At 42.3% G+C, this 24,807-nt stretch overlaps 3 protein-coding genes across 3 annotated transcripts; all 3 read right to left on the reverse strand.

The window, feature by feature from the left end:
- Positions 1-1,814: 1,814 nt before the first annotated feature.
- LOC139212233 (rho-related GTP-binding protein RhoV-like) lies at positions 1,815-2,652 on the reverse strand. The gene is made up of 3 exons (XM_070842734.1): positions 2,487-2,652; positions 2,347-2,405; positions 1,815-2,264 (listed from the first exon to the last, which is right to left on the reverse strand). Exons 1-3 carry the CDS (start codon positions 2,650-2,652, stop codon positions 1,815-1,817), a joined length of 675 nt encoding a protein of 224 aa, XP_070698835.1.
- An 11,458-nt stretch (positions 2,653-14,110) lies between these two features.
- Positions 14,111-16,064, reverse strand: LOC139212095 (glutathione-specific gamma-glutamylcyclotransferase 1-like). Its single transcript, XM_070842557.1, has 3 exons — positions 15,669-16,064; positions 15,454-15,489; positions 14,111-14,917 (listed from the first exon to the last, which is right to left on the reverse strand). Exons 1-3 carry the CDS (start codon positions 15,837-15,839, stop codon positions 14,471-14,473), a joined length of 654 nt encoding a protein of 217 aa, XP_070698658.1. The 5' UTR covers positions 15,840-16,064; the 3' UTR covers positions 14,111-14,470.
- A 1,030-nt stretch (positions 16,065-17,094) lies between these two features.
- On the reverse strand, positions 17,095-23,864 carry LOC139211721 (delta-like protein 4). Its single transcript, XM_070842062.1, has 11 exons — positions 23,445-23,864; positions 23,106-23,357; positions 22,553-22,610; positions 21,789-22,052; positions 20,786-20,846; positions 20,359-20,489; positions 20,100-20,269; positions 19,612-19,831; positions 18,769-19,510; positions 18,532-18,637; positions 17,095-18,398 (listed from the first exon to the last, which is right to left on the reverse strand). The coding sequence occupies exons 1-11, from the start codon at positions 23,496-23,498 to the stop codon at positions 18,393-18,395; spliced, it is 2,064 nt and encodes a 687-aa protein (XP_070698163.1). The 5' UTR covers positions 23,499-23,864; the 3' UTR covers positions 17,095-18,392.
- Positions 23,865-24,807: the final 943 nt, after the last annotated feature.

Here is a 24,807-nt window from a genome sequence, read left to right on the forward strand (position 1 = left end):
AACACGGTCTTAATAATGTCATTTAGTGCATCCAGCAGTAAAGGCAGAAACAGCCGTCTCCTTGAGTTACACCTGATATCTGTTTTACCACCAACAGTTAGCTTGTTTGTGCATTAAAGTTAGCACTTTAGCTGCAGCATTACATTAAATATATCTAAGGTTAGCGAATAATACTAAAATAATACAGAAACATGTGCAGGTAGCTTCTACCAACCGAGACAATGAACTCTCCCTGAAAAGATGAATGTGCAAATGTTGATGCTAACAACAGGCTAGCTAGCAAACTGACCCTCAACCGCTCGCTGGCAAAGTCGGTGGATAATTTGGCAACAAAGCACCAACACGTAGCTCACAACTAGCTGGGTTCGACGCGCAGTTTTAACTTTTCTCCACAGAAAAACTGTAATTAGCGAGCCAGAGAGCCCTAACAGTTCATTGTCGTCCCAACAAGCTGCTAGCCTCCAGTCTGTCAACTGAGCTGTAACAACATATCAACAAAAACAACAGCCAGCCGATGTCAAAAGCTCGGACATCCGCGGACTATTTTACTTAAAAACGGGAGGAAAATCCGCGCGATTCGGCTTGAAAAGTCTTTAAAAAGTGTTACTGGATTTGGATCCTTCCGAGCAGTGTCATTGTTTTGTTCTTCAGCCCCCTCCCTGGCAGATTTCTCTAGCTACGTTATTTTGTTGCCAGGTCAGATCAGCTGATCAGATTATTTTCAGTCACAGGGTCAGAGGAGGGTGGCGTGCTGTTGCATGATGGGAAGCGTAGTTCTACAAGACAAGCTAGCAGTGAGTTTACTCTCTGTGGCTGTGGAACAATGTTTGTGCCGCTTCTACAATGTTTTTTTGAGCTCATAAAATCCATCTTGTTTGTTTGTTTACCTCAAATAATTTCACCTTTAAACAAGCACTACTATTGCACCTAATTCTGTAACTGTTGGCTGCAGAGCTGCAAGATTTAGAGTGTCTTGCATGTAAAGTGATAAATCTTTCATGATAATAATCCTTCCTGTAGATGCATAGTAGAAAACCACCACTTTCTACAAGATCAAAGAAAGAAATACAATCACATATTTAAGTTTGCCTTGCAGACAATGCATGTCCTATTGTTTTTTTCAGTTGTCAAATATTAAGATATTGGTCTGAGTTGGTGTATTAAATTGCTCCAAATTCAGCTGTGCGCTTTAATGAATGTATCTTTTTTTAGATTATAATAAATGGTTTAGGGAAAACCTGAATTTTTGTAAGTTAAAAATTCCACATGGGTGGGTGTTTTCAAAGCAGTTGTTAAAAACCTGCATCAGCATAAGCTCCTAAACAGAGGATGGATTTAAATGGCTTTTGTCTTGTAAAGTAGCGCTTCAAAGCATCAGCAGGTGACCATTTGTCCCAAGTGGCAATTTGTGTTTTCCCTCCATTTCTTCACTGACAGTATCTTTCACTGCAGGTTTTTTTAGATTCATTACATAATTCTTTAAAAGAAACACAGCAACTGGCATTAAATATATGTTACACTGCAGTGCATTTATTACAAAACTTTAACACACACACAAACACAAATATGAACAAATAAAACACAAAACCATCAACCACTGTCCTTACACAATGATCTTCGTATGAGGATTGTCTTGTTTCTTACAGGTCCTTAAGGATGGATGCCAGTGCAGGTTATTAGTGATACTTGATGATGTTTTGTTAGTGCACAGTCCACATCCTGCAGAGAAATACTTTGATAAAAATGCACCATTTGTCCCAAAAATCCCCAAACAGACCAAGCTGAGTACAGTTAATCCACTCTTTGGTTCCACATCAGATGAGCCTGAAGATTTTCCTCCATCCACAATCGCAAAAAGTCTTTAAGCGTTTAAGAGGGCTGAGCTTTTTGGATTTTGAGCCAGTGTGCTTGTGCTTGACAGCAGCAAATATAGCAGAGTCAAACACATCTTTGAGGTTGTGCTGCGTCAGGGCCGAGCACTCCACATAGTCGTGCGCTCTGACCCTGTGTGCCAGCCTTCTGGCCCGGCTGAAGTGCACTGGTTTGGCTCTCTGCTGGTCCAGGTGAATGAGGACGTCCACATTGTGGCGAAGGTCTGACTGAGTCCCGACCAGAACGATGGGAGAGGTCGAGTTGCCAGCACGGATCTGTGGGATCCATTTGGAGGTGATGTTGTCGAAAGAGACGGGGTTGACCAGGCTGAAGCAGAGGATGAAGACGTCCACGTGGGCGTAGCACAGAGAGCGAAGATGGCCAAACTCCTCCTGGGCAGATCAAATATAAAAAAAAGATGAGCCAGGAGGGTCTAACCAACTAAAGAATCACAACGTGGTGTGGGATATCTACCTGTCCTGCAGTGTCTATGAGTTTGATACGAGTTGGAACTCCATTCACATGAACCAAACCTGGAAGTGAGAAATAAACATCAAGATTTATTCCTGCAGAATTAAAGCAGTCATTAAATTTAAAGAATAACCCTCACTCACCAGTAAAGACATCAAAAGCTGTTTGTCTGTACTCGCTGTTGTACCCATTGAAGATGTAGCTGATGATCATGCTGGTCTTCCCCACAGCTCCATCACCAACCAGCATGCAGCTCACTTCTTCCCTCAGCCTGTAAGGTTTGTCATGTCTCTGACAGGCCTCTGCCATCTTTTCCTTACACTGTTACTCCATTATTCCTGCAGCCTCAAAGTCCATGCGGCAGTGCAGCCTTACTGTAAAAGATGTCTTCTCCCCCAGGGGCCCGTTGGTGCCAATAAAAGGCGAGGGGACACTTCGATTTGAAAGAACAAAGGCGCCCAATCAGATGAGTGGTGTCCCAACACTGCCCGTCTCCGTTTGATGCAGATTAACATAGACACACCCACCGAGAGGGGCCTGAGTGCTGAGCAGAATCAGCTGATGCGACCTTTTAGTTAAAAAAAATAAAATAAACAATCACTAACAATAATGATCTTCTGTTCATAGATTCCTCGACTTCATACACTTGCATGTCAAATTATGCATTTGAAAGTGTAACCTGCCACATGTGGAGACCCCAACTCCTACTGTAACAGGAGACTGAAATATGATCATTGTGTAATATATTTTATCTATCATGCCAAAAGCTCGTGCTTCTTATATATTTGCGTCTCCGTCTCACAGTCTGCCGTCCAGAACATTAATATTGTCACTAATTGTGCTGTAATACCACCATTGGCCCATAGAGGGAGGTGTTGCTCCAGCATCTTCTTCTGCATGCTGGTGTTCATCTTTGTGCCTCATCCAGAAGCTCGTTTCAATTTCTTTTTGTGTGGTTCGACTTCCAAGCTGGTACATAATTAACTTTCATAATGAACCTCGTGTAATGCACAGTGGCCTCTGTGCTTTTTTGGTTCTCTACTGGGACGTGGATGTGATTAATTTCAGTAATTAACTGTCAGCTCGGCTCTCAGGACGCATGCTGCCCAAACATCATATCTCAGGAACTTTGGTGTCACAGGGCATTTAAATATTTCCAGGCTTGCTCGCCACCTTGTCCTGTTGTTCGTGTATTTTCAATCTATGAATTCAATTTTCTGAAAGCTCACACAGGCAGCTTTATTCTCTCGCGTAAAAAGGGGCAAAGGGCACAGCTGAGGGGGCATTGTTAGGCTGTCACCACCTGCAGTTTATAGCAGAAACTTCATATGCCATGTTTCATACTGTCTTATCCAGGGTGAGAGGGTTCATAAACACACACACACGCACAAATTCTATATTTATTGAAAATAAAGTCACAAATGATAAAGGTTCACTTGCACATTACACTACAAAACTACAATTAGTGATGATGATAAGGCATTATTGAAAGTAATGGTCTCTCGGATGCACATTGACCAACACGCTTGTGCAATAACATTATTAAAACATCTGCAGTGCAGAAGAAAGTAAGATACGAGCGTTGTAAGATGTGGTTTCAGAGATTGGGACTTGTTTGGGGGTGAAAATACAGCTTTAAACAAAGTGTTGTTCCTTATCTGTCTGAGCCTGCAGGAAACTCAGCGAGCATTGTGTTGTAAAGTCTCTGCTTCCTGTTTGCCGTTGTTTCTCACTCACTCGTTCTCTTCTCCCTTTCTCTCCCCCCTTTTTTCCCACCACCTGTGATAGAGTTTATTCCCCATGGTAGGAGGACAACATCTGGTCCACCCCCCCCCTCCACACCCTCCACACATGCACACACACACACACACAAACACACACACACACACACACACACACACACACACACACACACACACACACACACAGTGTTGCCAGCTCGGCTCCCATGCTGCACCTCTGGCAGCTGTGAGTCACAATGCTGTTCCTTGATCCAAGGTAAATGTCAAACACAGGAAACAGTCTTTAAATATCTCTACATCCAAAGATTCTGTTTCCTGCAACAGCCTCTTTTTATCGTCATACATCAACCAGCGAGCTGCTCCTCCAACACTACAAATGCAAATACAAGCACAGTGATACTACATGCAAATGTGTTTGCATGTTTGCATGTACCTTAACTTGTGCAGCAGATGTCAGCAGCGCACTGATGACTTTAACAGTGCCTAGAGCTTGTCAGTTAGGGTGTATATCTGATACTGTAAACATGTTTTGTCTGCATTCTCACGCTCTCTCTCTCTTTGCATGACTAGACATACAGAAATGTATCCTGACATAGATTTATGGAGGTAATCTGCTTAGTAAGAGTCTCTCAGTATGTGCAGCTTAGGGAGAGCCCCCAATATACACGCAGCACACTTCAAAATTCATTCCACCGTGCTGACGGACTCACTCGTGCGAATTTATGCAAATACAGGCTCTAAGATGAGCTCAAATACCCCTCATGTCTCCCTGAAATATTGCTCCGGTTGTTAAAATGTAAACACTGACTCATGTTCCTGCTGTATGTGAAATCTGACAACAATAGAGAAATCTGCCAGATAGGTGTTAAAAGATTATGCTCCTCCCTAAGCCAGAGATAAGCGTGGCACACTGGAGACAGGGCACTAAACAAGTGGCTGATACAGAGATGATGTGATAAACAAGCCATTTGCATAACATTTCCTGCATAATGTCTCTTTAAGTAGATATTGCCTAGGCTCTTAAGTGGTGAGGATTAGAGCAGAGTCGGTGCTTCCATCACATCGAGACCTCACATAATAGAAATCTGGCCTTCCCCTCTTCTTTAGTTCCTAGGTGTGACTGAAGGGTCGTGGCTGGGGCACACTGTCACTTGCTATACATATATTCACCATAATCTCTGTAATGCTGTTTACGCTGGGCTGTCAAAGGTCCTGACCTCGCATGCTTGAATTTGACACGAAACATAGACTGTCGTGGATTAACTTTTATTGCCCTTTGGCCAGTTCCTTTATTTTTGCTGTAGACTGAAAACATTTGGGTTTGACATCAAAATATGAATATGAGACAAGAGATCAACATTTCAGCTTTTATTTCCAGGTATTTACATCTGGATCTGATACACAACTTAGAAGATAGCATTATTTGTAACGGAACACCAAATTTTTAGGCGAGCAAAAGTATTGGAACAGATAGACTTAAAATACATTAACGTGAAAAGACTTAATATTTAGTTGCAAATCCTTTGCTTACAATAACTGCATCAAGCCTGTGATCAATTGACATCACCAAACTTTTGCATTCTGCTTTTGTGATGCTTTTCCAGGCTTTCACTGCAGCCTCTTTCAGTTGTGGTTTGTTTTGGGGGGGTTTCTCCCTTCAGTCTGCTCTTTAGCAGGTAAAATGCATACTCTATAGGGTTGAAGTCTGGAGATTGACTTGGCCAGTCTAAAACCTCCCACTTCTTGCCCCTGATGAACTCCTTTGTTGTTTTGGCAGTGTGTTTTGAATCATTATCTTGCTGCACCATGAAGGATCTCCCAATCAATTCGGTGGCATCTTTCTTTAAATTGGCAGACAAAATGTCTCTGTAGACTTCTGAGTTCATTTTGCTGCCATCATGTGTTACATCATCAATGAAGATGAATGAGCCCATCCCAGAAGAAGCTATGCAAGCCCAAGCCATGACATTACCTCCACTGTGTTTCACAGATGAGCTTGTATGTTTGGGATCATGAGCAGATCCTCTCTTTCTCCAAACTTTAGCCTTTCCATCACTTTGGTAAAGGTTCATCTTTGTCTCATCAGTCCATAAAACTTGGTCCCAGAATTTTTAGGCTTGTCTCTGGACTTTTTGGCAAATTCCAGCGTGGCCTTCCTATTCTTCTTGCTAATGAGTGGTTTGCATCTTCTGGTGTGGCCTCTGTACTTTTGTTCATGAAGTCTTCTGCGAACAGTAGACTGTGACACCTTCTCTCCTGCTCTCTGGAGGTTGATGCTGATGTCAACAGTTGTTTTAGGGTCTTTCTTTACAGCTCTCACAATGTCTCTGTCATCAACTGCTGCTGTTTTCCTTGGTCTACCCGTTCGATGTCTGTTACTTAGTACACCAGTGGTTTCTTTCTTCTTCAGGACAACGTCAGGAATTGGCCTCACTGTTCCAATACTTTTGGAGGGGAGTGTAGGCTGCATTTTGTTGTGTTTCCACATTAAATTACAACCACCAATTCAAACAAATTTCACATTTTAAATGCTTGTAGCACAATTGCACAGCCTGCTATCAGAGCAGAAACCACACTAAGTGTCTACAGCCATGCTAATTGGCTCTGTGAGGTTTTAGTAGTATTTGGAAATGTTAACATTAGCATACCACAGTAACATGTTCACAGTGACAAAGCTAACATGCTAATGTATAGCAGGTATAATTTAGCGTAATATCATGCTAATATTTGCTAAATAGCAGAGGCTGTTGGGACAAATAAAAAGTTTGACTAGATGATGGCGCTAGATGAGTTATTACAATACATCCTGAGAGGATCATGAATGTGTGTACTAAATTTAATGAAAAAAGAAAAACAACCTTTAGTTTAAGATATTTTCAAGACCATAATGTGAAATTTATTGTGGCGCAAGAGGAAAAGAAAGGGGATTAGAGATAAGTCATTAGGACTCTTCACCAGGTTTCATAACAAACCATCCAATAGTTGTTGAGGTATTTCATTCAGGGGTTAAAAATGCAATACGTTGTCCTCCTATTGCCCAGAGCATCAGTTTAAGGTCCTCTATGATTGATGAAAGAGTCATGTCATGTATCTCTCCAGTTTATTAGTAACAGGAAAAAGCCCCCTTCCCAGGTTCACTTGCACCTCAACTCAAATTTTTGCACCTTATGGCTACTGCACCAAGTGATTCATGGGAATTCAGTCCTGTGTGGATCTCCCCTACCCGTGCCCTACCTCCTGGCTGACCCCTGTTGTTCACATTCTTGAATTGTCGCCAGTTATTCCAGGAAAGCATAAACTATGTCTGTGAATACAATAATCGTGTGAATCAGGATATGCATGTCTTGCCTTTTTTGTTGGATCAGTGCATTTGCAGTTAATCTGAATTAATATCATAACCAGTATTGTATCATTTGGATCTGAACCAGCTTAGGGTTAAGTCAGCATGTCCCAATTTTTAAGTAAAGCCTAAGTGTTTTTGGGCTTTTGTCGGCCAGCAAGGATCCCCGTCAATTTAGTTACTCCTGCTCCATTAAACCCTGGCAGGGGTCCAGGAGCAGTGGACTAATCCCACTTTACCCTCCAGAGAGCATCACAGGGGGTCTGTCCTCTGTGCCTCGTGGGATAGACAGCAGCCCTGCTACAAACAAGTATCCTTCAGCTCATCTGCTCAGTGACTGTGGCCATGGGAATATGCATTTACATTAACAAATGCATTGATTTAAGACACATTTAGAGGACCCTGAAATTTTTTTTTTCTAAGGATTACATGGACACAATTGATTTTTGCCAAAGTGTGGACAGTTTGGGATATTTCACATGAGAAATTTACATATGTGCTGTTTTATCTGTGCTAGTTTGAACAGGACGAGGCTAGTTTGCAAAAGGTGATCAACAATCATGATTTAACAATCTCTAAATCAAAATGAGAAATGACAAAATGTGACTGTCACTGTCAATCAAATCTTATCAAATGACCACCACACACACAGGCCTGATGAACCAGAGAAGTTTTCTGCGGTCAAACTCTAAAATGGCACAAGAAATATGAAGCTACTGGCAGCAGCCTAGTTAGCTTTTATAGTTCACTTATTAAAACATCAAATCTGGTTTGATGCTACATGAGCTACCAGAACTGCATTCCTCTCTGAGTTGGTGTGGTTGTCACAAGGCTTGGCAGCCACATTGTGGTGCGCACATATTATGTGTCACCTGGCTTCTGAATGCTTGCGTCTGTGCTTATGTGCCATGCCATGTAGTCGATAAGAGCTGGCTGCCCTGCTTTCAATACACGCATTAAGTTTATTGTTTTCAAGTGGGTCGAGCATGATGGCACAGATTGGAACAGAGACAAGTCAAGAGAAGGGTTATAGTTCAAATGAAAGGCTAGCCGCTTGAACAATGCCAGACTGCTACAAGAATACAGACATTTTTTAGAAGCTATTCAAGTTATCATGATTCCACGTACAAATACAGATCCACTTTAGTCCCCCCACGTTTGAATGTTTGATCTGATGCACCACGGGGAACTGATAACAATATCACCAGGGGCCTCACCCGTTGGCCTTTGAAACATCTGTGTTTTCTTCTTATTTGAGTTTCATTTGGCTCCACATCAATCCACACAGCAGCATATGTTCTTGCAGAGCCCCGATTAGAATCTATTTAAACAGGAAAAGCTGCCGCAATTGGCTGATTAACATGAGAACACGATTTTTTCAAAGGAATAAAACTTTCCAAACAAACAACATAACATCATTACTTGCCATTATACATTTAGGGAACCTTTAACTCTCAAAAATGAAACATTAAAAAAAAGTTGTTTGTGCTGGTCAACATCTCAGAGTTCCCTCGAGGTCATGTCGAGATTGCTTTTATCTAAATCTGTTAAGTAAGGGTGTCAGTATTCAAGTGAGAATTCAAGACTGAAAAACATAATTGTGTGAACAAAATAAGATGCTCTTTTAATCAGTTAAGATACATTTACCAGCAGCAAGAGGCTATAATATTGCAAAGTTCCCCTTGTGTGATGCTGCTGCACAAAGCCTCTTAACTTTCACAATGACTCTGCAGCTGCTTGATTGTCTGCTGCAGTGGTCCCACACTGTAAAATGGCATTGATATCGAACCTCTGTGAGTGTGTGGGAAACAGAGCTGCCTTTCCTGTTCTTTGAGAGAAAACACTCCAGAGAAAAATGGCAGGAAATCTCCAGGGTCTTTTGATTCAGACTGCGAAAGTGACTCAGAGTACCTGTGGGCTTAGAGGCCTCGCGCTGTCGGGGTTCCTTCTTTAACAGCAAATGTTAAAGTGAAGCCGAGGGTAAGAAAGTCTATCAGGTATTTAGAATGAACAATTCAGTGTCGTTGCACGTATCAATTAACTGAGCAGTGCTTGCTGTTGAAATACAGCTTGAATCTGCCAACAGGGGGGGCTGGAGCCTCATCCCACTTCTGCATCCCATCCACTGAAACCTATTTTCCCTTTTTTCACAAAGGCGTCATTCATCTTCGAGTGATATTCTCACAGATCATATCTATAAAATCAGGCAAAGTCTCAGACATTTATACCTCAAAATTATCTGTAAAGTACTAAAGTTATAGAAAGAAATATTTAAATCACACCCCTTAATATTCCCGCAGAGTTTATTGACATCCCTTGTTTTCTCTGTCTACATTTATCTCTTTCAAGGGGGGTGGAGGAGAGAAGGTGTGTGGTGCAATTGTTTCAGGGAGAAACATTACGTCATTCCTTCGCAAGCACAGAGTTGCTCAATCATTCTGTGGCACAGACCTGTACCTCTCTGCACAGAGTGTGAGTGGCACCCACTGCACTCACTGACGCCCACTTATGGGTCTCTTCCCTCAACAGAACGTGGGTGTTCAGTTAGGATTGTGTTTTACTGTTTTGGCTGATTCATCCTTTAAGAGAAAACTTATTAACAGGCTGATAAAGGAGATGAAGAATGAACAAATATGTCCTCAAACTGTACTTGGAAACAGGCCACATCCTGAAGTCATGAGAGGTTGTTTGCTAAACATCTCTGAGGCACTGCTCATGGCACTAAAAGGAACCCTACCTGCTTCAGCCAATTATTCTGTTTGCACAAAATTAAGACAACGAGAGGTTTATTTGGCTTCACAACAGTGATCATAGACGTGCACGCTGCCAAAGCGAAGCAGGACTACACTGAAAGCTCAGAGCTTTGCACTTGCAGATGAGCCATCAGCAGAAGTGAAAGAGGTTTGCAATGCCTAACTTAGGTGGTCTCAGATGTTTCCTGGAATTCTTGCAAAGCAGACCAGGAAGCATATGTACACCCCACTACCTCTCCTCCACTTAATACCATTGTTAGCTCAAATATGTTTTTTTTTAGTCTTGTCTCGTACACAGTAAAAGTGAAACAAAAACATAACAAACCCCTGGGAAAATATCCAACTCTGTGGCCTTTGGAGCAATTGATGGATACCAGACACTGGCTTTGGAAGCTGTCACTAATGTGTCCACCATGGCATCCCAGAAAACCAATTTTAAAGGAACAGACTGACTTCTTGGGAGACACACTTTTTTTTGCTTTCTTACCAAGAGTTAGGTGATAAGGTGCTGATTCTACCAGCAGCCAGTTAGCTTAGCATAGCATAAAGAAACAGGGGGGGGAAAGCTAGCCTCTGTCCTAACATAAATAAACCTACTTATAAGCTCACTAACTTACACGAACACTTGTTGGTTTAATCAGTACAAAAACTGAAATGTGAAAACAGCATGTAGTGGTCTGCGGATGGATTCTTGGGAATCGTGTGGGTTCTTTACCAAATGAACAAACAAAATATAGCACCCAAACCACATGCAGCTGTTTATTTCCTCTTTATTAGTGTTAACTATGGCCATGCCTCCATGGAACTTAGCTACTAATAATTTTTATCAAGGCAACAAGGCTTTATAGATCATGCAGCACAACATACTAGGTGTACAATGCCAAAATACATGTGTTTCAAGTTGAAACAGATAAAAAGTTCAGCTCGCTCCATCCCTGAGGATGAGAAGGATATTCAGGGAATAAACTATTCAGGGAATAAAGCAGGAGGCAGCTCTCTGGCTGGAGCTTTAATTTTGTCAGGCGCCTGTCCTGCTGCAAACAGATTGGATTAAAAGATGCAGAGGGTGTGAGTCATGTTCTGTTTGGATGAGAAGAAACAATTTTGACATCAACCACTGGCGATGATGAATGGATTAAAGAATAGCATTTATCATTGCACAATCAACTGTGTTCTTTCTTTCCTGCGTCATGGAAGAAACCACAAACCAGACTGAGTCTTTTGATCTCAGCGTTCAGAAAGCTGCTCTTTTAGTTGAATATAAAAATGGAACATCAGTTACACTTTATACTTTGCAGACGGACAGAGGGTCGAAAGATGGCATGTGGTTTACTGCCAAATCATTAGCCTTAGTTTGTGCCTTTTTAATGGACAGTCTTCCTCTCGTGGTGAAGTGGCCTCCATGACCACACAGCACTCAAGTCCACTGGCAGGAGCCCGGCGAGGGATGGAGCTGACCTCCCAATATGAGACAGCTAGGGCTCTAAAGCGGATGGACTCCATTAGTGGCCCAATCGCTTTCTCTTTAACACACTTCCAGGGTGACCTTCAGCCCTGCACTGACCAAGCCACGGTCAGGGGTCAGGGTTCAGACTCGGTACACATTAGCATGCAGGTGAAGGCTGCCAAAATGCACCAACAGGAACAAGGTTTTGGACGATGTATGATCGCCATTCTGGGTAGCGGTAGGCCAAATGCGCATCCTTAGGACATGACCTCAATCTCCACTTGTGTATTGTGTGTGCCCCTCACAATCAGAGTGTGCTCTGTTCAGAGGATAATGACTGACACCTTTTCCTGGAGAGCATGTGAACTCAAGAGGGGTAATAATATTGATTTTGAGTGCAGAGTGCAGAGTGCATAGAGAGCACAGTGTCTCTATGTATGTTCATAATTTTATGTCAATAGAACAAAATTTTACATGAGATTTTATGTAATGTCGCTGTGTATTCACTGCAGATGCACAAAGAATAGACATAGTGGTGCATGTGAATGTTTTTCACCTCTCTTTGTGCATAAGTATCCTCTAACACGGTGACCCCAGGGTGTCATATTCCTTCTGCATCTCTCCATGGAGCACTAACAGTGTAAGGGGCATTTATTGATTTACTTATCTTTATTATTATAGCTCTAATGAGAGGTGGCAGAGTGAGTTGTAAATCATGATGCGCTAATGCAGCACAACTTGAAATAAATATTTCATGAACACGCTATAACTACCTTTATAGAGCAGTAGGTGTATTTTCTTGAGTAATGCTGACGATGATTTTGACAGTTTTTTGATATAGCTGAATATGCGTCTTTACTACATCAATTTTATGGGTGGAGCGGATGAGCTTTGGTATTTGTTGGCTTATGGAAATGGATAAAAATGTTGATGACTATCATTAAGTCAGAGATGAATTCTTTCACCAAGTAGATACCTTTGTAAAAACAAAAACAAATTAATGTGGAGAACTAATAATTGATTGGGTGTGGCAGAGAGTACACCATGTTCACTGTCTAAACTCATTGTTGGACAAAAACTGGTTGAGCTTACCACACGTTGTCATGTCATGCTATGAAACCACAGATGATTGTTTGTGTTGTTGACTGGCTGACTAACTGTCTGGCTGAAAACAGAACACTGTGTCTCTAACAGCTCAGGGAATTTGATGTTTCGCTGTGGGCAGTAAACTGATTTTCAGTGGTGATTTAGCAAGAGCACGACTCACCACAGGAGTTCTACCACAGCTTCCAGTTTAAAAGACAGCCAATGGGTACAGCGCTTTAGTTATGTAATGATAGGTTATCATGGTCTGCCCATATCAGCAGTCTGTGTTGTTATACATTACATGTTCTGGGCATGTGACTCTCAAGTCTCACCGCTCAGCTCAGACCTTTGGCTTAGTTTTGGGCTGATTTCTAGGAAAGTAGAGCAGTGTTCCTCAAAAAAGGTGCAGCTTAAAATGTGGGCTTGTTTGTCTCGTGGATGAAACTATTTTATGAGTCTGACGTATGGCATGCGCACATGTTAAAGTAACGTGCTCAAGGCTTAGACATGGACAGAAACCCTATCTGTACCCCCACCCCCTAGCTAGACCCTCATACAGTCTGTGTACTGAAAGCAGGCAGTCTTCCATGGTGGGTTTTTTCTCATATGGCTGACTGTGTTACTCTACACAGATTTTGCACCAACACCAGCAACACTGGACATTTCACTGATTTATGCTTGATTTTTCCTTTAATTGTCTCCTGAGGTTTCTTTATTCTAAGTGAAATATTTGCATATCTTAACGTATGGCTTAACCATAAAATAAAATGAATCATTCTAGTTGTTTGTGCATCCCTTTATATGCATTTCCGTATGATTCATCCTGACATATTTATTGTGTCTGGGAACATTGGGATCTAAAATAGATTTTTAAGTTATGTTTTATGGGTCTGAGAAATGCTTGGCTGCACAATGGGAATTTAAAAGATGGACCACCACTGTGCCTGGCAGGAGTTAAAGAGGTAGGAGACCTTGGCAATTTTGGCATCATAAAAGAAAATGTTTTTATAGCCTGTTGGTTGAGACATGAAGTCAAGACCTGCATAGAACTGGATCACAACTGCACATCCAGGATTTAAGCAAACACATGTGTACTATATGGTGTAATTGCACAAAAGATGGCTAGAAGCTGCTTGGCCTGTGCACTTCGCAGCTCCCTGAGGAAAAGTCAGCATTTCCTGTTGGCCGGAGGCTCTAGCTGTACATTCCTCTGCCACGTGATGTGGGAGCATGAGGGAAGGGAGTCTGTATGCTATCAAGCATTCAACTGAAAACATAAACATAGTGGAGACTTGTTCAAACTCACAGTATGCGAGAGCCACAGATATTAGCAAATCACTTCATACAGATTTTAGTGCTTTTATTAAAATACATTTCTAAAAAGTACACAGTGTAATAAGACCCTTTTACAACAAAGGTGTAGGACATGTCTTCATTAAGTAATCTCTTTCTGTGAATTTTTAAAAGCATTGCATGCTTCAGGCATTAGTGTACAGTATGTAGTAGAGTATGCATGACCTAGATATTTCAAGTTCTCTGCCTTTAGTTGCAAAATGTCAAACAAGAAGGTCAAAAGTAGAGCACTGAGGAACCTGAGAAGACACTGTAAGATTATGTTATGAGCTAAAAATTCTCTGCCACCAAAAATATCACCCATGTTATATTTTCCTTGAAACTGAGTCAGTTATTCCTCTTTCAAACACCACATAAGCACCTTTAACATATGTTGCAGGACCCAGTTTAAGCCAGTATAAAAACATTAGCATTTTTCTGCCTTGTGTAGTCTTTTGTGTAGCTCCCAGCAGTGAGGGTTTTGAGTCTGTTGCTTTGATCCCTCCACAGTCATGCCAATGTTCAGAACAGCCGCCTCGATAGAGAAAAGGTGCTCATCCTCTACCTCGGGACAGTAGAGCCTCATGAACTCTGCCAGGCGAACGAGGTACTCAATATTGTGGCCCGTGTTGCCCCTACAGACGGCAATCTGGGCGGCAATCTCCCTGTCCGAGGCCGGGCCGAGGTAGATGGGGTTGTCGGAGGTGGCGATGTAGACGAGGGCCAACAGAGGAGCCTGACCCTTCTCCTTAGAGATGAACTCCACCATCTCTGTTATGTAACCCCCCAACACAACCTCTCTCATGTTCAGGTACTGGAGGGACTCTTCAATCTGCGAGTCCGTCACCTCGTAGGCCACTCCCCATGTGCAAGCCTGCAGGGAAAACAAGTGATACAGTGTTTAGTATAAATGACTGAATATAAATGGAAGAATTACAGTATGTAATGGTAATCAATGTAAAGTATAACATATTTTGTTTGATCTAGATATAGAGAACATTCAAAGCTGGGAAACAGAAAAATTAGACTTTCTGGGAACTCTTCTTAAGAGTGTCCATACTGAGTGTCGGTGATCGCACCTTTTTAACTTGATATAAATGTTTCATGGCCACATTTGAAGGAATAAATGCTGCTGTAGTAAATCAGGATGAAATAAGTCAGGAAAAGTTAAGCTTAAGGGTTTACCCAGTTTTTTTTATTCCACAAAGTCACAAGACGAAATAGTTTGGACAAATGTGGTGTGAGAGCGAAAGGTGGGTCGTCTTTGTGAGTGTTGTGAGCAGTTGTAAAATTGTAAATTTGCTTCTGTTATTTATTTTTTCTTGGAATGGCAATGGTAGGGATATAGAAAGCGAGTTCACCACTGCAGTATGAAAATAGACTGTGAGCTTGCAAAACAAGGACACTTACCTCCTGATCTTCCACTAGTGTTACCACTCTGCCTGGCTGTGGAAAGCAAGGACAGCACAGTGAGGACATCACATCACACAACCACAACAGGTTAGAAGTTTTGCACTTCAAAACAACACAGAAAACACAGAGGAAATAATAAAAGTGCGACTAGATTCATTCCAAAGTCACAATAAAGCCTTGAGAAAAACATCTGAACTAAATCTAAATCTTACCCTTTCCTTGTCTCCTCTATAAAAATCATCGCCATGCCAGAAGCGCCTTTTGTATCCCTTAATGAAGCCAATTTTGCTCCTCTTATAAGCAAAATTAGGTTTCCACACTAAGGAGCCATATCCAAATATCCACAGGTTGCTCTTTTCTTTGATGATGTCCTGAGGTTTCATAGTGATCGCCTGGCTGTGCTTAGAAAAGGTGCTTTAAATCGCCACTCCTGTCAACAAGTAGCTGCTCTCCGATATTTCCTCTCGTTTCTACTGTCTTATACATTCCAGTACATCCCACTGTCTGTGTTAAAAAGTGCTGAAGGCACAAAGTAACCTCCCAGCTCTCAGTACAGTCTTGTAGCGTCTGTTATGATAACCAGAGACACTGTTTGGATGTGTGGATACTGTCCGTTTCTCTTCTATAGACCTGATGCACATACACGTGTATTTGTTGTGCAGAGCACATCAGAGCGAGACGGCCTCGACCAATCAATAGGCAGAAGGGGCGGGATTAGCAAACGGATTAACCAATCAGGATCATTTAAGTGGTAACACTTCCACACCAGAGTCAATCAGTAGAGGAAAGGAAAACACACAGTCCTCCAGTTATTACAAGAAACCAGTGGACTCAAACTGCAACTGGCAAGTAATTCAATTCTTTCTTTCTCTTTCTCTTTCTCTTTCTTTCTTTCTGTCTTTTTAAAAATACTCTCCTTTTATGACACATGCTTATGGGCCTTTCATTCTAATTTTAATAAAATAATGTGCAAGCACCTCTGGTACCCTTGAGTGTCAAACAGTGCCAGTCCCGCAGGTAATCACATTACCTATAAATAGCTGTGACTGTTATATCTGTGCTCTCTTAAGCTCATTACGTGTCTGTGTACAGCTGTACAGTCTGTCTAGCACACTATTGTGCCCACACAGGCTATGAAAGGACTGCCTGAGATGACCGGCCTTCAGCCCATCACTTACTGAGCGATATCTGATGAGATAACATGAGACAAACAAACTTCACACAAAGCTTACTGCCCCCAAGTGGCAGTAAAAGACACTGTTCTATTAGTGAGATTTAGCTGATGGTTTAGTATCAGCTGCAGGGGTTCAGGTGAGTGACATGAAAGATGCTCTAAGTGTGATTTGCTGGTGTGTGCTGGGTTGTTTTGGTCCCCCACTTTGCTGCGCTCGTGCCTCCGTAGTGAAAGGCCATATGCAGATTGTCCCACTGACACATGCACAAGCATATGCAGAGTTAGGTTCCTCTCGTTTCACTCCATCCCCTCCCCCTTTCAGTTTATAGTCACAGCCATAAGAGATAACATATCATCAGAGATCACAGCTAGCCTCTAGTGCCTGAGTTACTCAGCGATATGCTATCTAGAGATACAGTAGCTGCTCAGAGAAGCAGTTAAGCTCTGCAGACAGACCACACGGATTCTTTATTTTCACATACAGATGTTTTTTTTTTTGTTGTTTTAAAATATATATCCTTTGATCGAGTAATTCCTTACATTGCTGCCAATTACAACGCCGTCCACTGAATGACTGCTAACACATTGATTTCACATCACACTGACACAGACGTCACGGACATAGACGTGGAATCACTGGAAATGTTACCAGGCCGAATATAAGACTCTGCATCTATAGACAATGAAGCCGCTTCCACACCGGCTGACACAGACAAAGATGATTCCAACATTTGAAATCTCTATTTGACCACATGTACACTCGGCCACTGGGGAGCAACAAACAAACGGTGTACCAGATATGTGTTCATTGTTTCTTTTTATGACAAAAAAACAATCAAACAAAACACCAACGACACTTGAAAAATAAATTCACCTTCTCTGGGCATCGACTTAAAAACATACTTACATACTTCTAATCTCAACATATAAATATACAGTATATACAAAATAATCTTATAAAACATAGAAAGAGAAAGATCAGTGCTTCATATTCTTAAATTACTAATGAAATACTAATCTTACAAAATAACATTATTGGTTCAGTAATTTCCTTTGAAGGCGTCCTTGGTGCGATAGTCACTTCATGTATTTCTTTGTCTTTATTTAAGGGTGATCTTGCATAATATAAAAACGAGGCCTCATCATGAGTTTCCCTGCATGGCGCTACAGCGTATTTCATCTTTTGATCTCTTACGCCGCCTCCATTTTGCTGTGCAAAGGAATCAAGATAAGGTGGGGCACAATGTTTTTAACACATACATAAGGCTTTGTGATCTAGGCTGCATACATTCTTTATTAAAAAAAAAGGATTTGATTTATAAAACTGATAACCCTAAATATCCTTCAAAAATGAACCGTTTTCAGTAGCCTTTGTCATTTCTTTCTTTTTTTTTTTGATTTAGCACAATGCTGATTTTTGTTTGCATAGCGCAACGCAGGCCAGGAAGAGTGGAAAAGGCTGTCTCCTTCCACGGGCTTGTTGGCAGCCTAATGTGCTGATTGCTGATTACTGCAATAAGGTGGAGAGGAGTCCATCAGGATCCTCCTCTTCTTCCAATCGACGCGCAGATTTGCTCATTATTTCAGTCTTTTCAGTCTTAACATTCTCACAAAGTTTAGTAGCTTCAGTTCTGTTGAATTCCCATCCAGTTATCAAGTTTTCAAGAGCAGCAACTTGCATTTAAATAAATCCCAGTCCCTCCACGCTTGTAAACAGTCCACAAGAAATCCAATGTTGACAGTGAATAATATCTTCGGTTTATTATACCTGCAAAAGAAGAGGATAAAAGGGCTCAATTGGCTGCTGAAACAACAGAAGAGAAAATGCTGTTTCCTGTTATTAAAAATGTTCATACTCTACAGAAACAAGAAAATAGACTCCTAATTGGAAAAAAGCTTACCTCAGTTGCAATGATGCATTCATTTTTCTCCTCTGCTATTACGAAGACAGACTGGTACATTGAATCTGAAGAACATATTGTTGATATTCTACACTCGGGGCTTTCACTGTGGGGTGAAGATACGTTACGTCAGTCAATGAGCACATAAACAAAACCCATCAATGGCCTGATGTTCTAATCAACATATTCAGATCTACAAATCTGAAAAACAGAAACAACCCTGTCTCGAGCACTCACCTGTACATTCTACTCAAATGCTTTTTTTCTGCTATTGTCTTTTCACAGTTTTCATCTTTGTCCAGAAGGGACGGTTCATCCTTGTACCTCGAGGAGCTTTTGTAGTCCAGGTGGTAGTGGTTGATGTGTTTGTGATTCGACTTTTCTCTGGGACACTCCACCTCCAAATCGACCATTTTATTGTTGTTCTTGAGCTCTAGAGTGGAGATGAGGTTCTCTTTCTGAAAGTCACCCTTGGAGAGGTTGTTCATGGTCTCTGAGTCCCGCTCCTTCTTTCTCTGCTTCTTTACGTGACGAATCACCACCACCATCATGCAGAAAAGCACCAGAACGGCCACCAGGCCTACTCCCAAACTGATGGCTGCCAAGCTCAGCCTGTCATTGGTCTCCCAGCCTATGTTGGGGCTGGGGGTGTTGGGTGAAGGCATGTCGTTGGACTGGCACTGGGGGCCGCTGTACTGGGCGGGGCAGATGCAGGTGGGCTGGCCTTTAGCTCCGGTGGTGCAGGTTCCGCCGTTCAGGCAGGGCTGGGAGGCGCAGCGGTCCGTTGGCTTGTCACAGTGATGGCCCTCGTACCCTGGGGGGCAGATGCAGGTGTAGTCGTTGATGCTGTCGATGCAGGTGGAGCCGTTTGCGCAGGGGTTCCTGGCACACTCGTCGATGTTGATCTCACAGCGCAGGCCTGTGAAGCCTGAGCGACAGCTGCACAGTCGGATGTTACCAAGGACCATGCAGTGTCCACCTACGCAGAACAAAACAGCATTATAGACCCTTGTGTTTCAGATTATCTCTAAAACAAATATAGAGAAAGGGAGGAAAGATGCTGAGAGAATGGTGTATTACCATTGGAGCACTGCAGCGAGGTACATTTATCCACTTTCTTCTCACAGTTACGTCCAGTGTAGCTTGCTGGACACTCGCACATATAACTATGCCCATTGTCCCTCTCTCTGCACTTGCCACCATGAAAACAGGGTGTATCTGCGCACGTCAGCATCCTGTTCTCGCAGTGTCTCCCTTCATATCCCTGAGGGCACACACACTCATAGACATCCTCAGAGTCCTGCAGAGAAAAAAAAAGATAAAACGTTTATCAAAAAGCTCCCCATCAGAGGTTTTTTTTCCCCCTATCATATCCTGTTCACGACTGGCCCAATGAACCCCATTATCCTTAGTTTGAATTCTATTTACAGTCCCCACTCTGTGAACTGGGTCATCTACTGACTTGACAATCGATAGCATCCTCCTGGCCCAGCAGATAGACCGAGGCAAAAACAAAAACAGGAAAGCCTGTGTTGTGGGAAAGGAGAGAGAGAGGCTTCCGGACTCACCAGGCAGTGGCCTCCATTGCGACAGGGCTGGCTGTCACACTCCCTGACCTCCAAGTCACAGTTGACCCCGGTGAAGCCTGGCAGGCAGGTGCAGGTGTAGCTGCCCTGGCCTGTGTTCATACACGTGGCCCCATTGCTGCAGGGTTTGTGGTGGGTGCAGTAGTTTAGATCTGCAAACGCACGGGTGGAAGCATTATTGTATCTACAGTACTAACATTTCGTTCTGTTTCCTTATTCTGAGAATGAGACGGATGCGCACCTTGGTCACAAAAGATGCCTCCCCAGCCTTCCTTGCAGGTGCACTGCCACGGCTCTGTGCAGGTACCATGTTTACAGGAGGGATGGAGTTTACACACATCACAGAAAAGCCCCTGCCAGCCCTCTCTGCATCTGTCCACACATTTAACCACATGACACAAATCAGCACTGGTGTCCTGCCCATAAAAGTCACAGGCCTACTCATTTACACAGACGTTTCTATTTATCCACTAAGTCGCAGCTTTGACACTCCTAGAGATTATTTTAAAACAGCAAGACAAAAGAAATCAAATTATTTTGTTACATAATTAAGTACTTACAAAAATATCTAATGGTTTATCTGGTCTTAATGGAGGTTATTTCTGTAGTCACGTGACCAGAAATGAACATTTCATCACACAATAAACAGATATTAAGTGAATACTCACTTGCACTCTCCAGGTAATGTGCAGTTTCCATTCCTTTCATTGCACCCTTCAAGACAGATTGCTGTAAAGCAAACAAACAAAACAAAAAAAGAATATTCAAAACTCAAGGTATCATAATTTGTCATTTACAATAAGGCTTTTTATCATCTTTAAATGTTTTTTTTTTTTGCTTTGCATAATAAAACCTGCTACCTGACCACCTCAGAGGAAAACATAATTTGCTGTATGTCACATTAGATTCTGTTTTAAAGAGTTAAACGGCTGGTTAGTGCGCAGCAGATGCCTGATCTCAAAAAAAAAAAAAAAAAAAAAAAGAATAAGCGGGACAGCTGCCCCATTGTTATGGGTGGGCAGTTCGAGCCCCGTTTGCAGCTGCTGCCCTGCACCGCTTCAACAATAGAGTCCGCAATTTAGTGGCGCGTGGCGGACGATAATGCCGCGATTAACCCCGGCGCGCGCTGCCGGGCGACCACCGCCCTGGATTAAAAACCGCACGCGCCCTCAGAGAAAGTGCGCACCCTGTGTTCAAATTTCACCTCGACGGCTCCTGTTTCCGATTGTGTTTGGCTGCCTCACACACACACACACACACACACACACACACACACACACACCTGTGATCACCTAACAGGTCATTTAGTCTCCAGAAGCTCTAAACCCAGCTAATTCATTATGAAATGTACAATAAGTGTGCAGCTTGTTTATCTGCAAGTTATTTTTTTTTATTTCATCATTTCACGGAAGAATTAAACAAAATGTACCCATGTTGCACCAAAAAGCCCATTTGTCCCCCTTTTTTTTTTTTTGTAGTCTAACTTTATTTTAATTTGTGTAACACACAAATTCACAGCCTTTAAACTTTTAGCTCATTTCCAGGCAAACTTCCTCTTGCAGCAGTGTGTGCCCTCTCCTAAAATCTGCCTTGTGAAGGTTTTTTTTTATTTTATATTTTTTTATCACAAACAAAGCAAAGTGTCCATATGGTGTCTTTACTCTTGCTTACGTTCTTGGCAGTATTCTCCCTTCCATCCCGGTAGACAGGCTATTTGCCCGTCAGGCTTGCAGGTGTAGTGGCCAAAATGGTCGTCTCTCGGAGCGCATATTTTGGAACAAGTGTCCCCGTAGTAATTTTCATTGCAGATGAACCGGTATGAGTACCTTAGCTCCGTCTGCGTCCCGTTCTGCACACCCTGGGACCACTCATGCCCTATTCCCAACTGTCTTTGGATGGCAAAAGAACTAATCAAGAATTCAGGGTTGGTGGTTTCTGCGAAGAACAGGTCAGACAGACAGGTCAGATTAGTTAAAAGCAGTTTGTGGCTCAGATGATAAATGAACAATCATTCCATTAATAATTTGTGTGACAATGCACAATCTGTACACTGAAATTTCCTTTTCCTTTCACGTTACCCCCCCGTTGTGCAGGACCTAACAAAAAAGGTGTAAAATCCAGGAAAAGGCTGCCATGGGAATTTTTTGGCAAGGCTTCATATTCTCACTTGAGCCTGTGCACTTTCCCATGCATGCCCGAAATAAAACAAGGGAAGTGCAATTGTGTTGGGGCGATTTGATTGTAAAGGATTGTCGTGTGACTCATAATGAGTCCTAACAAACGCGGATCCACGACGCTGGGAATGGCAGATGCCCGTGCCAGCACGCTGAGCAAACGTTATTGATGAGATAAATGTGTGACAGGTAATAAGACCGTCAGGGCTACACGTGTGATGTCTCCCTCTAGTGGTGCACTGATGGTGCGCGTCTCCTCACCTCCAGGTAGGTCCGCTGGGGGAGAAAACCAGGCTTCGATAACTAAGGAGAAGGAACCCTGTTGGGGACAAATGAGGACATAAAAGTCACCAAAAAAACCCTGAAAACGTATAATGATAAAACAGTCACATTTCGCTTTAATTCGCTAGAAATTATCCAAATTTGAAAACATACGAGAACGCATGCTTCCAGGGTTGTATCTTTACGCACGTTGAGGACAACAAAGATGCAGAACATGCCACTCAACGTTTGATCTACAACAGCTTTGATATATTATATAATGACATTTAAAAAGACACACTTCTTTGGCAATGAAAATATTGATGGCATCTATAATTAACAGTCCAGTAAGACATTTGGCGCTGCAGCAGACTATGCGATTAAATAAAAAAAAAAACATTTTAAAGGTAATTTTTGTCACCAGGAGGATTTTTTTTTCTGTTCTCTCCAATTCATTACTAAATCATGTGACAATCGTATTAAACTTTGCTCGTCCGCATTTGGTTGTGTTCACCATAAAAATGCGGCCATGCGTCCGGACAGGCGCTCTTACCGGCCAGGTGTAGTTGAGCGGCAGACGCAGCCTGGCGTCCTGCTGGATGCTGAACGAGTCGGTGCCCAGAACAGGTGTGGCGGCTTTGCCAAATATACAGTCTCCGGGAGACGGCACCGTCTGGAAGTTCTTCAAACAAACCCTGAAATAAGTCCTGCAGCCTGTCATGCTGCAGCTACGTCCATTTGCCAGCAAACCTTTAGTATTCTGAAAGTGATGGAGATCTATCTCGAACACACCTGATCCCAGAACCTAAAAGGATACAGAAAGTGAGCACAACAGACTAATGCAACATTCAAAAAATAAAAAAATATTCTAAAGACAACAAAGACAGGCTACCTGAGTAAATAATGTTATAACTATTGCGAGGATAGAGGTGAACCAAACGGCCATCCTTTAGAGTTTGATGTGCGTATCCTTAAAAAATCAGTTTAATGCTCCTATTCCAAGTGCTGGTGGCGACAACAGGATCGATGACAAAAAAAAAAGTGATCAGAATAAATATAATCCTTCTTCCAAAGCTGCAGGACGAAATCCAGCTCAATTCGTATCCAGAAGAAGAAGAAGAAGAAGTTGGAAAAGCCCGAGTTATCCAGTGCTAGAGGTTAGACAAATATCAGTAACGTCAATATCCACAAGTGACTCTGTCTGCGGTCTTTATGTTGCCCATCCATCGTGCCGGTCAGATGTTGTTTGAGTTTGCTGTGCTGATGCGCGGCTCGTGTTGCCAACAGTGATGCGAGCATGTGGCGGAGCATCAGCGCATAGTGACTCCCAGTGAAGGATGGCTGACGTCCCTCCCAGTTTATATACGGCGGTGTAGTGCCATTACAGACACTGTCAGTCACGAAACACCGCCCACTCTCCCCCTCCACCTTCTCTCTCCTTGGAACATCATCATCATTCATTATAATTATGAAGGATATTGCATTCAGCCTCCAGAAACACTTTTTCTGCGCTTTTCATGCAGATTGTTCATCCCTTAATCTTAATTTTAGAGCACTGCAAAATCAAATTAAGGTAAAGAGTAATTTATTATCAAGTTTACGAGTGGAAAAGGTCAGTGAGTCCACTGTTGGTCACCAGAGACACAACCGTACACAACCACTCAGGGATCACTGAATAACTGGCTGTGCGTCTTTACGCGCCTGGACGCCTCGTGTGCTTCGTTTTTTTTTTTGCTTGTGACCTCGCAGCCTTCTCTCTTGTTTCTTGTGTTTATTTTAGATAGACGAGAGGACACTCCACAGCTGTATGATAATGGATTCTTATTTCAAAAACATTGTCTCACTCATAAATCAGCTGGGGGGAAAAATCTGGCGAGTAAACGCGTAAAAATGGGACGTCCATGATTTACTGTAAATGTTTGAGATGGATATTAATGTAATTTTGCCTCTATTGATACATTTGCACATCTGGTTCACATACCATAAACAAACGCCATTGTTTTTTTTTGTACTTTAAATGTACTAATGCGTATTTGGAAGCCTTCTTTGAGGATAAACACACTATAGAAGGAGAGGAAGAGGGAGCTTATGTCTTACTTTAAGTTATTGTTTATTATGCTTAACATAACAAGTGCAAGCGCCCAGCTATTCAGGCACTTCATTTAACAACATAACTTATAGGGACCCTCAATTGAAAGCGCATTTGTATAAATTAAAGTCCAGATTGTATCCGACATGTAGCATAACAGTGTTTG

Source organism: Pempheris klunzingeri, chromosome 13 (genome assembly GCF_042242105.1).
Source record: "Pempheris klunzingeri isolate RE-2024b chromosome 13, fPemKlu1.hap1, whole genome shotgun sequence".
NCBI classification, from domain to species: Eukaryota; Metazoa; Chordata; class Actinopteri; order Acropomatiformes; family Pempheridae; genus Pempheris; species Pempheris klunzingeri.